This window comes from Tribolium castaneum, chromosome 8 (genome assembly GCF_031307605.1).
Source record: "Tribolium castaneum strain GA2 chromosome 8, icTriCast1.1, whole genome shotgun sequence".
NCBI classification, from domain to species: Eukaryota; Metazoa; Arthropoda; class Insecta; order Coleoptera; family Tenebrionidae; genus Tribolium; species Tribolium castaneum.
Genome location: NC_087401.1, coordinates 809,352 through 822,428, shown reverse-complemented (window position 1 = coordinate 822,428; position 13,077 = coordinate 809,352). Strand labels below are relative to the sequence as shown.

General features: G+C 42.2%; 1 protein-coding gene across 1 annotated transcript; it reads left to right on the top strand.

Annotated features, from left to right (window-relative positions):
* Positions 1-11,747: 11,747 nt before the first annotated feature.
* On the top strand, positions 11,748-12,836 carry LOC103313139 (late histone H1-like). Its single transcript, XM_064358464.1, has one exon. The coding sequence runs from the start codon at positions 11,912-11,914 to the stop codon at positions 12,722-12,724; it is 813 nt and encodes a 270-aa protein (XP_064214534.1). The 5' UTR covers positions 11,748-11,911; the 3' UTR covers positions 12,725-12,836.
* Positions 12,837-13,077: the final 241 nt, after the last annotated feature.

The window sequence follows — 13,077 nt, the reverse complement described above, 5'->3', positions numbered from 1 at the left end:
GACCCAGACCCCGACCCAGACTTTCCACCCGACAACCCGGACTTGACCGCTCCAACCACCGACGACGAGATCAAAGCCCTCATTATCCGGCTGAAGAACTCGAAAGCCCCAGGACCAGACCAGATCAAACCCATTCTTCTCAAACATCTCCCTGACACAGCCATCACATCCATCACCACAATTTACAATTCTTGCTTCAATTCCGGTCACTTTCCAACCCCATGGAAAGAAGCCACCACCATCATGATTCCCAAGCCCAACAAAGACCCCAACAACCCACTTTCTTATCGTCCCATCTCTCTCCTCAACATTCTGGGAAAAATCTTCGAAACAATTCTTGCCTCTCGTCTCCGACACACTCTCGAAGAAAACAACCTACTGCCCCCTGAACAATTCGGTTTTCGCCCCCATCGCTCCACTTCCGACCCCACTTTCGAACTCTTCACCGACTCAACCCGGAGTGCCAATCTCGGCCAGTGCACACTAGCCGTCTTCTTGGACGTCGAACGTGCATTTGACCGTGTTTGGCACGATGGTCTCATCCAAAAATTTCTTTCCCACAACATCAACCTCAACTTCATCAAATTAATCGACTCTTTTCTCTCAAACCGCTCCTGCAAAGTCAAAGTCCAAAATTCCTTTTCTTATCCCGTCCCCCTTCTCTCCGGGGTCCCTCAAGGCTCCGTTCTGTCGCCCATTCTTTACATTTTTTACAGTTCTGATTTTCCTGTTTCAGATCTTCACCAGACCAAAACCCGCTTCTTCGCCGACGACACCGCCCTCTGGACATCCCGGACCACCGCCGCCTCAGCCTCCAGGACCCTGCAGCCCCTCCTCAACCAGATCTCCACATGGACTCGCAAGTGGAGAGTGAAGATCAACCCCACAAAATCCACCGCCATCCTCTTCAAACACCCCAACCTCACACGAAACAAGAAATTCGACCCACGCGACATCACCATCACACTCGACAACACACCCATCGACCTTGTGCCATCCACAAGGTACCTAGGAATCACCTACACACACACATGCTCACTCGACACCGACCTCCAGAACACGCTCAAGAAAGTCCGCAACCGATCCAACCTCCTCCGCCATCTCATGGGAAACTTCCAAGGGTGCCATTCCCGCACTCTTCTCCACACCTACAACACATTCATCCGACCCGTCATCGAGTACCGAGCCCCCATCTACGCATCTCTCCCACACACCAAGACACATCGCATTGCCACATGCGAACGACAAATCCTTCGCCGAATTCACCGCCTCGACCGCTTCCACGCCAGCAATTCCCTCCACCAGGACACAAACACCACCCCCATCACAGACCGTCTTCACAAACTCCAACAAAACTACATCAAACGCACACTCAACAACAACAACACAATTGCCCAAAACACACTCAACACTTCACATAAGTTTCTCACACGCGACAACACTCTTCGCAACCGAGTCCCCCGGATCCCCAGAAGAAAACTGCCCCATCCACCCACGGCGCTTCTCTCAGCGCTGTACCCCGACCTGCCCGACAATCTTCAACTTCTCGTTGAAGAGACGCCCCTCACAATGAGACGCCACTGACGACACCGACAAGACACCCACGACGACATCCACATCCACAGCTTCCTACGAGCCCCAAACTTCTCACTCTTTCACTCACCACCCGACGACACACACACTCCCACACAACATTCATCCATTTCCTTGACTGAAGAGGCCAAAAGCCTAAAACAGTCCGGACTCGTAGATTAAGTTGTAAATATCTTGTATATATTTTATCAAAATCCCTTTTGAAATGTAATTTATTTTGAATAAACGTATTTTGAATTGAATTGAATTGAATAGTGCACCATGATTTTAACTTGAACTTTCAAGTTGACAGGTATATTTTGTGTTCGTTGTGCGTATTACAGTTCGTTTGTGTCGTGTTTTTTTTTTCTTTATTAAGATTAGAAATATTAAAAAATATGCCACCAAAGACAAGCGGTAAAGCAGCGAAAAAGGCTGGAAAAGCTCAAAAGAATATTTCGAAGAGCGACAAGAAAAAGAAGCGCAGGAGGAAGGAAAGCTATGCAATCTATATTTATAAGGTATTGAAGCAAGTACACCCCGATACCGGTATTTCGAGCAAGGCGATGAGCATCATGAACAGTTTCGTTAATGATATCTTTGAACGGATCGCCGCTGAAGCTTCTCGTCTTGCGCATTACAACAAGCGTTCGACGATTACGAGCCGGGAAATTCAAACAGCGGTTCGTCTCTTGTTGCCTGGTGAATTGGCAAAGCACGCAGTCTCTGAAGGTACCAAAGCCGTCACCAAATACACAAGTTCAAAATAGAGAAGTTTTTTCTTTCATCGTTTAAAAAGAAGAAAAAAATGAAATCGGTTCTTTTCAGAACCACAATTAACATTTAAAAGTAAATAAAATTTGTTTCATTAAGTAAAAAATAAATCTAATGACCGACCACTCAAATCTAGATTTTTTTTTATCAATCGAAGCTCTTTTTAAATTAAATTTAAAATGAAACAGCAAAAACAAATTACATCGGTAAAAGTGCGACGCAAAAGAAATCAAGAAATAGCAGGAAAGTAACATCTCGGATTAATCAAATTCTTAACTCTCTTTAGTGTTTCTTCTATATGTCTTAATTTCATTTTTTTTAGTTATTACATTACAAACAATACTACATATTCTGATACGAATTCAGTTTCACCTGAGGAATCGGAACCATTGGTTCTTCATTCCTGAACGCACCCTGGGCAGCCATGCCATGCCGTGTTGCCTTAGAAAAAAAAGAAGACGGCGCTCCGGGTTTTCCCCCGAAGTTATCCATTTGATGGAATCTGAAAGGAGCAGCGACGAACTCTTAAATTAGAAATTTAAAAAATATTTATAACATTCTCTCGTTTGTACATCCTTTTTAGTTTAATATTTAGTATTATATTTGGGTGCATAATTAAGACGCGGATTTCTTAAAATAAGTATAAGTTGTTGTGCTGTCATTTATAATTATTACATATTATAATGTCTATATTAGCAACGTAAGGTTGACGTTTCTCCAAAACTGTCACTTTGTCGCTTTAAAGCGACATAACTGAAAAAAACGCTTGTTCTCCCATTTTGTGGGTCAATTCTGGTAACTTTTTAAACCAAGTTTTTTAGAGCTGTGATATCTTGAAAATTTTCGTTATATTTTTTCCAGTGTATTTTTTTCTTAAATTGGAAAATAGACTAAAATTTACTTTTTTTAAATTGTCGTATAAAATCTAAAGAATTGCGCTAAAACAGCTCCTTACATTGTTCAGTTTTCGTTTTTCCGGCGAGCTTCTGTGCTCAGAAAATGTGTTTTTGTCAATTTTTTCCCATACCCAAAACTTGATCAAAGATATAATGTGTTTGCTATTTTAAAATTATTAATGCTTGAACTATCTCAGACAACTATTATTTCTAATCTTCCAATATCTTTTTATGACATTTCTACAGGAGAAGCATTCTTAGATTTTCTTGAACTTGATGCATTCTTAAGATTTGTATGGTTTTTTTAAATGTCCAAAATACACTTTCAACCATACTAGGCAATGAAAAAGGTATATCTAATGTATAGAATCTAAGCCACCCATCTCAGCCACTTGACCTGACCTGACCTGACCATACCGTCAGGAGTGAAAGCTTATTCTTTTTCTCCAGGAATTAGCGCCTCCGTTCTTAGATCGTGCACGCTGGTTCCCAAGACATCTTCTGGCCGCCTCCTACGGCAGATGATCTAGGTCCCTCAGCGGGCATTTTTCTACGTCTTTTCGTTTACGAAGAATCAGAGCTTTTCGAACATTGATTTCTTCCTTCTTCCCCCATTTTCTTAGTTTTATAAATCTCCTCTGTAAATTTCTGTACTGTTCTCCAATGCTCATTGTTCTCGAGCATTTTTTCAACTAGATTATCATGTATAAGTTTATTACTTATTTGTAATTCCCACTTCTATCGAATGGCATCGCGTTGATAAAACACATGTTTTCGAAAAACACATGTTCGGCTGTATCTTCCTCGTTGCAGTATACACAGCGGTCATCATCTGCTCGATGCATACGGTGTAGATATGACAGAAAAGCCTTATGTCCTATTAAAAACTGTATTAGGTAGTAATTTACCTGTCTCACAGGTTTTCTCCTTTCCATCTACCGACTTATGTTCGAGATAAGACGATGCGATGCGTCCATTTTCTTTTGGAACTGTTGTCCCATCTGGCTTGCCATGCCGTGATAGATTGCTCTATCACTTTATGCTTGTTGCCTGTTCTATCAAGTACCTTCCTACTGTCTTTAATTTGAAAGGCGATAGAAGCCAGAAGCGACCTCTGCTATTATCTGAGGGGAAATGCTTTTACGCATACCAGACTAGGTCTGGTTATGTGGGACTCGGTCGGTAAATGTGCAAGCCGACAATACCCACTAAAACCCCTCGCGTCACCTTAGGGATCGGAACCATTGGTCCTTCATACCTGAACGCACGCTGGGTAGCCATGCCGGTTTGCATGGCGCCAGAAGAAAAGAAGAGGGCGCTCCGGGGATTCCCCCGAAGTGATCCATTTGATGGAATCTGAAAAGAGCTGCGACAGATAAATGTGGCAATGACATTTGATGCTTACCAGATTCGGAAGATCTGAGTGAGAAGGCATTTTTCGATCACAAGAGAGCCATCCTTGGCCTCTTGCATCTGGACGGACCGTTTTCGTCGTAGTCAACGGCCTCTCGCACCAGGGGGTTCGGGTGGGCTTCCGCCTTCGAAAAGGCTCGCTCGGCGGTCTCACGGAAGAATTCCTCCATCGTCGGCATCTTCGCCTCTCGGTGCAATTGGTTGTTGCGAACAAACCACGGGGCGTTGAATGCTTGACGGAGAAATTTGTTTTGGAAAGTTTGTAACTTATGCATCCGAGTCTTACAGGGCGCGAACGCCCAAGCCACAGAAGCATAAGTCATGGTAGGTCGGATCACTGATTTGTACAACAAGAGCTTGTTGTCAATTGACAACGCGCTCCGCCGACATACGAGAGATCTCAGCATTCCCGTGGCTATCTTACCCTTCGCGAGTGCGTAGTCAAGATGTGGGCCGAAGGAGTTTCCTCTGCACACTTATAAGTTTTTGCTTATATTTCTTCATTTTCAATACCCCTCTCTAATACCCGACCCGACCCGACTCGACTCGACTCGACCCGACCCGACCCGACCCGACCCGACCCGACCCGACCCGACCCGACTTGACCCGACCCGACCCGACCTGATCTGACCTGACCTAACCTGACTTTATCTTCTTAACTCTATACTTGTACTTGTACAATTATTCTCAAACCTTAAACAGATAAATAAAATAATATCTTACTATGATAATTACGTTTAGTCATAGGTATACGGATAGGGAATCAAAAGCTTTGTTCACGATAGCGATCGATGAGCTTGTTCTGGCATTAATTGCATGCACAGTACATATGAGAGAAAAACCTGAACTTTTAGTTACAGGCCGTCGTTCACGGTCGAGAATATAACCTAGATACCGGATCAGTTCAGAACCAGTCCAAACGATCTTCATGTTCATTCGATCAAAGATTTTTAGTTCTAGACTTGCGCAGTTGACGAAAGCGGTTTTGTCTTTGTTACTCTCGTGTTTTGGTGCTTTACTGTCTATTTTATTATTGAGATTTATTTAATATATTACTAAATCGAAATTATTTGTAAAATAACTTTTGTGAATGTGAAAATGAGTAGTTTTTTACATTTTACACTTTTTTGTACCAATGTTTCTCTTTTATAATTTTGTGATAATTTTTTGCGGTTTTCCGATTTTTAAACATTTACTGCATACTTGACAACGGTATATTATTGTTTGTGGTAAACGATAATCCATAGCTGGTTCAGAACCGCACATGCGCTTTAAATGAGTCTTGGACTAATTTAGGATTAGTCCTAAATATCCTACGCAAACAAAGCTAATATTATTAGTACAGAAGCTTTAATATTGGAAAGTAAAAACAAAACAAAAAAATAAATGTAATAGAATTAATAATAACTGATTAAAACAAAAAAAAAGTATTTATATTAAATACTTAATATACTTCCAAATGAAAAATAGTCAAAAAATGACAATTTTATGACAATGCTTAAAATGTTAGTTGCCTGATCTAGAAAATTTACGCATCTTTATTAGCTATAATATCTACAGATAAAGAAAACCATGTTTACTAATTTTTAAAACAATAATGAATTTGTATAAATCTATCTTATTCAAACAAATATTTCTCGATTTTTTAATAAACTTATTTATTAATTATCCTCTTCAATTTTAAAGTAACTCGGTGGCGTTCTGTAATGACTATTTCAATTTTTGTTAATAAAATAAAAATTTGTAACAAATATTATTTTTTTAAATATCTTCAAATTAACACTATAAATATTTTTTATAAAAAACATATTTGTTTCATCAAAAGTTGTAAATTTTTTATTGATTCAATAAAGTCTACAATACTTACTCGGTTTATGAATTAAGTAGATCAGCAGACAAATGATCTAATATTTATAAACATTTGGCAACATTTTAATTAACTTCTTTGACGTTGTGTGCTTAAGAATTAAAAAAAACCAGATTAAACTTAAACTATCTATATCTAGTAAACTTAATCTACTTAATCTATCAATCTGTCTTTCTATCATATTTAAAATTTTCATTTTGTATATGACTTTTTTTACTTCAAATCACAAAAAAAAACAGTTAGAAACACGTTTGTGCTTAACCAAAACATTACATACTTTTTTTTAATCTAAATGCAAAATAGATTATGATACGCCACGTAAAACGTTTCGAGAATTTAATCTTAGTTATTGTTGAAACATGCAATCAAATATTCGGTTCATATATCAAAAATCATCCAAATTAGTAAAAATAGATTTCTACCAAATTTCTATCTAATTGCGTAGGCAAATAAATAAAAATATTTTAGTGATAATTTTTAAATTATCTTCCAAGTTATAATTATTTTTATTTTATACGCGCGCGCCATTGTCGACATCGAAGGAAAGAGTTTCCTATTATCTAGGTATTATTAATTTATTAAAAAGTACCAATTTATTATTGAGTGCAAGAGAGAGAGAAAGAGACAAACAGACATTAGGTATATCTGTTTTAGTAGAATTTACAATTTGTGAAGTGTCACTTGAAAAAAAGCATCTCATATAAACGAAAGAAGTAAACTACATTGTCATCTGTTGTTGTTGTTGTTGTTGTTGTTGTTGTTGTTGTTGTTGTTGTTGTTCTTTTCTATAATAATTTTGGTTCCAAGTTGAATTTTGGTTTTTACTTTAGGTAAAGAAAAACAAAACAGTAAGATGCAAACAAATAAAACCAAAGTATATTTTAACGTGTATAGGTTGGTAACTAACTACCTACATATTCTTCACTATAACACATTTTTGTGTTTGTGTAAAGTGACAGAATTTGTATTACGTAGGTGGATAGAACTAACTATTGAAATTGAAATTGAAATACAAAATTGATAAGTTTAAAAATAGTTTTCAGTGAATGTTGCTAATAGTTAGAACGTATAGATGACAACGCATTGCAACGAAACGAATCAAATTTGTTTCTATTTAGAAATGCATTTTATTTATAAAATAGAGTATTGTACAATAATGAAACATCGGTAAAGTTATAAGTATACTAAAACAACAAATATTAATAAAATAAACGTTTTTATTGTGACATTTTCTATCATACAACAGTTTACATCAAACGTTTGCATCTTCGAATGTTTTTTGAGATTTCGTTGTTTTTATCAAGACCAAAGTATAGAAAAAACTTTTAGAAAACATAAACAACTATTTTTTTTTAATGTTTGCATTCAATGTACCCTAATGACTCCTGGGGCCCGTCATCTTCCAAAAAGTTCCGGTTTCGTAGTTGGTTTCGTTTCGTGCATCGACTGTTTTGAAAGAATTTTTCCGCACAAAAACAAAAGTATTTAAAAAAATTCTTATTGGCATTCGGTAGAGGATAGATTAGACTTTCGACAGACCAAAGACCAACTTTTCACGTTTACCCAGTAAGTATCTGTCGACGACGTCGCAGTTTGATGTTCTCTTTAACCGCGAATAAGTCGTCGGTACGGCGAGCGTCTGTAAGGACGTCACTAGGTCCTGAGAATAGTCGTTTCGTTGATATAAATTTCAGAATATATAGGAAAAATCTTTTTTTCAAAATTGGTTTTGTCGTCGGCTCGAAAACATTGACGATCGTCAAAAAGGAACGATGTCATCACGCCAAAGTCTAGTGTGAGGCCCCGATAATTTTAATGTTGGCGAGCGTGGTGTTTGTTTAGTCCGCGGTCGGGTTTATTTTCTAGGCAATAAAAACTTTGTTACCAGCCCCAACCAATCCGCGCGTCGCTCTCGAGAGCCTTCTGGGTTTTCCCCGCAATTCTGCGAAAAACCCCTCAATACGAATTACCGCTCCACCCACACTCACCCCTTGTGAGCCCATTGGATGTCGGCTAAGGGTTGTTTAACATAAAACGAGCCACCCTTAGCCACACCAAATCAGTAATCAATCAGTCATGAAGTGAGTCTAAGTCAGTGAGTGTTCAACCTGTACTCATTCCCTTCTAAAAACCACGCTGGTCTCTGCGATGGGCGCTATCGACCCTCCACCAGCTCTTCCTTCCTTCCCTTGTCTCATTTAATGCTTACTCAGTAGTTTCATTCCGACCGAACCCCGAACTTTTCAGTTCGTGACTTCAAATGAAGTTTCATACAAGTAACGACCATTGTTACCGCTGCTACGCTGAGCTGCGCCACAAGGGCCGAAAAGCTTCGCGGTAACAATTTGGCGCCCGACACGTGGGGCTGTTTCGACGTCGGAGACGCCGACTTATCCACTACCCTTACCCTCATGCTCTCCAAGTGATGCCCAGTACTCGTGCTAGTGCAACATTAAACCAAAATCAACGCCATGGACGCCCTGACCGAAGCCATTCGCGAGCTTATTCAAGCTCAAATCGACGCTGCAAGAGCCCAAACTCAGTTCCATGAGTCGCTCCGGACCAACAACGAAACTCCAGCACCGCAAGAACCCTTGCCACTACCAGAGTTTTTCGGCGAAAATCACGAGGACCCACAACGATTCCTGGACACATGCCTCCTTCGAATCAACAACGACAACCAGGAGATTCGCCTTCAGAGAATCGTTTCACAACTCCGGGGGCCCGCCAAAGAGTGGTGGAGACTCAACGGATCGCTCATTCCCACATACGAGGATTTCACCGCCGCTTTCCTGAACCGATACAACGGGGTGAGTCATTTGTTTAAACTCAAAGCGTCACTCTACGGCGACGGTCAACGAAACGAAAACGTGGAGCATTTTCTTCGACGAAAATGGCTCCTAGCAAAGCGAGTAGCACCCGAACTGCCGGAGTCGCAACTGGTGCGACTCACAGCCGGGTTGCTGACACCGGAACTCGCTGCGGCTAGCGGAACTGTATTTCCGCAATCGATGAACGATTTTATCGAAGCCATGATCCAAGTAGAGGAAAACAGAAAGCGTTTACCCTCGAACCACACTCGGCAGCCCCCTTCGCTACCAAAGTGCCGTTTTTGTCCCGGCTTTCACTTTCATCGGGACTGCTCTGCGAAACCACGAACATTTTCGTCGGGAAACGAAAATGGGGCCGTCGCCAAGGCTCAGCCCAAAGCCATGTCGTCCGGTCCCCAGCAGTAAACTTCGCCGAGGCCAAACCTCAACCCCTACTGGAAGAGGGGCCCCAAAATCTGCTTCCAGTGGCGCCCAACTTTTCAAAACAAAAACCCGCGACAGTAAACAGTGCGCCCCCTGAACCGAAATTCGAAACGCAGCCCCATCCACGTCATTCTCCACGTGCCGCCGGCTCTACCGCAGCCCCCACGTCGAGAGCACCCGTTTTCACGCGCACCGTTGGCTCTGACGCAGCCCCCATGCCGAAAACAACCGTTTCCTTGGACAAGGAAACAACTGCTGCGATTTTCAAATCTATCATCGAGGCCGTAACTGTCCCAGTCGCTAAACTAACTCCACGCAATAGCAGCCCCCTTGCTGCTACAACCACTACGAATCAAGGCTCAACCGCAGCCCCAAAAATTCGCGAAACCGAAGGTTCAACCGTAACCTCAACACCAGCAACCGAATTTCGACCTGCCTCGGAGGTACAGCCCCCTATGAACACGACCGTTTCGGTCCAAACCGCTGTCGCCGGCGCCGTTGGCTCGCACGTAGCCTCCACGCCGAGGACAACCGCTTCCTTGGACAAGGAGGTACTGGCTGTCACTTCCGAAACCACGACTAAAGCTCGTCAGGTACCGAACAACCAGGTGTTCTACCACAGCAAAGCCCTCGAAAAAGGGACCCCAAAACGCCATGACAGCCCCCTTGCTGCAAAAAGCGAAGACACTGCGACATCAACACCGCTCCAAGTAAGTGCGTGCCCCGCCAGTGTTTCAATAGACATGCCAAGACACGATGAAGAGATTGCCGAAGACGAAGCCCCCATCGAAGAGCCTCCACCTGAACCACCACCTGAGGTCGACAAACAAGATGGAATTTCCCAGGAGAAAATCCTAACCATAGCAGAAGAGGCCCGAACCTGAAGCTCTTCGCCAACAAGCGCGAAGGCACCAAGAACACTACGTGGCGCGAAAACTCGATGTGGAACCCCCACATCATCCACCACCCACCTACGAACCTGGCGATCAGGTTCTTATTCAGTTCTTACCGCTGGGAAGCCAGCCGTTCGCGTCCAAATGGAGAGGTCCATTTCCAGTCATCCAAGCGCTCGGAGATGGCGGCATGTACCTAGTGGACTCCGACCCTAAACCAACCAAGGTCCATGTAGATCGGATGCGACCCGCGCCCTTGGCTCGATAAAGACAATATTTCATTTTCTTTCCTGTGTATATAAACCCGCGAGTGAGTGTAGGATAACTACGTAATTAGTCTAAGTTAATTATAAAGTTTGCGGTAACTATTTCTGTAAATACTCGTTAAGGTTAGCTATCTGGCAACGGGCTACGCTAGAAGCTAAGCGGTACGCCTGCGGCTACCATTTTTCATTTTTCACCATGTCTTTTACATTTATTTCGTGCAATTATTGTTGTGATTTTATTTTAACATTTATGTACATTGTTCTTATAAAATAAACACGAGACATTCCTCTCCGCCTCTCCGCCAATAACCCAGAATGCTCCGAGCCCGTCTCGCGTCTCAAACCGGGGGCGACTTGTTACCAGCCCCAACCAATCCGCGCGTCGCTCTCGAGAGCCTTCTGGGTTTTCCCCGCAATTCTGCGAAAAACCCCTCAATACGAATTACCGCTCCACCCACACTCACCCCTTGTGAGCCCATTGGATGTCGGCTAAGGGTTGTTTAACATAAAACGAGCCACCCTTAGCCACACCAAATCAGTAATCAATCAGTCATGAAGTGAGTCTAAGTCAGTGAGTGTTCAACCTGTACTCATTCCCTTCTAAAAACCACGCTGGTCTCTGCGATGGGCGCTATCGACCCTCCACCAGCTCTTCCTTCCTTCCCTTGTCTCATTTAATGCTTACTCAGTAGTTTCATTCCGACCGAACCCCGAACTTTTCAGTTCGTGACTTCAAATGAAGTTTCATACAAGTAACGACCATTGTTACCGCTGCTACGCTGAGCTGCGCCACAAGGGCCGAAAAGCTTCGCGGTAACAACTTAGTCGTGGCGCGAAAATATCTTTAGTTTGAGCGCTCGTGTATTCGAATTGTGTTGGTTGGTTCGTTTAGGTTTATATTTACCTACTATATACTACCTATCAAGTATATATCTATTCTGCTGTCATAATAATAATACGAGAATACGAGAAAAAAATGGCAGACGTAGAAAATCAATCCGCATCGGCTAATGCTGCTGCTTCGACGACTTCACCTCAAGTTCATCATCATGCTAAAAAGGAGAAGAAAGCAAAAAATCCTAGAGCCAAACCTTCTCATCCTCCCACTTCCGAGATGGTCAATAACGCTATTAAGGGTTTAAAGGAACGTGGTGGTTCTTCTCTTCAAGCTATAAAAAAATTCGTCGCCGCCAATTACAAGGTAGATGCCGAGAAAGTTGCACCATTTATCAAGAAGTATCTAAAAGGCGCCGTCGCTTCTGGTTCTTTGGTTCAGACGAAAGGTAAGGGAGCTTCTGGATCGTTTAAACTTGCTTCCTCGTCCGCCTCCGGTGGTGGTGCAAAGGCCAGAGCTGCTGTTGCTGCTTCTGCTGCTAGAGCTGCTGCCGCCGCGGCAGCCGCTGCTACTGGCGAAAGAAAGAAAAAATCCTCAGCAGTTTCAAAAGTTAAAAAAAACACTGGAAAACGTTCCGCCGTTTCGGCACCAAAAACCGGTAAGAAACCATCTTCGCCAAAAGCGAAAAAAGTCGCAGCCGAAAAGAAGAGCGTAGCCGTCGCGAAAGCAAAAAAGGCCGCTTCTGTCGGCGCTGAGAAGAAAACAACCGCTGCTTCCTCTACAGGTAGAGCTGTTGCGGCAACAGCTTCATCAAAGCCGAAATCACCTTCGAAAGCAAAGAAATCAAATAAGGCCGGTCCAACGAAGAAACCTAAGGCACCGAAACCAAAAAGCGCCAAGGCTATATCTGCTAAAGCGAAGAAATCTCCTGCTTCTCCTAAAAGAAAGAAGTGAGCTATGGCAATAATCTCATTTGTCGTCGTCTTCGTCGTCGTCGACTACGAACCGATGATGATGATAATGATGATGATGATGATGGTGGTGACGTCCTGGATTATCGACTGTTTAAGGCCGTCGAGGGCATACATAAATGGCCCTTTTCAGGGCCACAAATTAATTTCTATACAAATAAAAAAAAGTTTTCACACCTATCTGCATATACCTAAATCGAAATATAATTATTAATTTATACAAACAAACAAACGATAATGTCTGTAGGGTGTCGGCGCTAAAAACGCATTATCCCTCCTCACCTACCTAACCACTTTTATGACTTTATTCGATATTTAACTTTACTCATTTTTATG

Coding starts and splice junctions, on each gene's coding strand:
- LOC103313139 (XM_064358464.1), top strand. CDS start 11,912: ATGGCAGACGTAGAAAATCAATCCGCATCGGCTAATGCTGCTGCTTCG.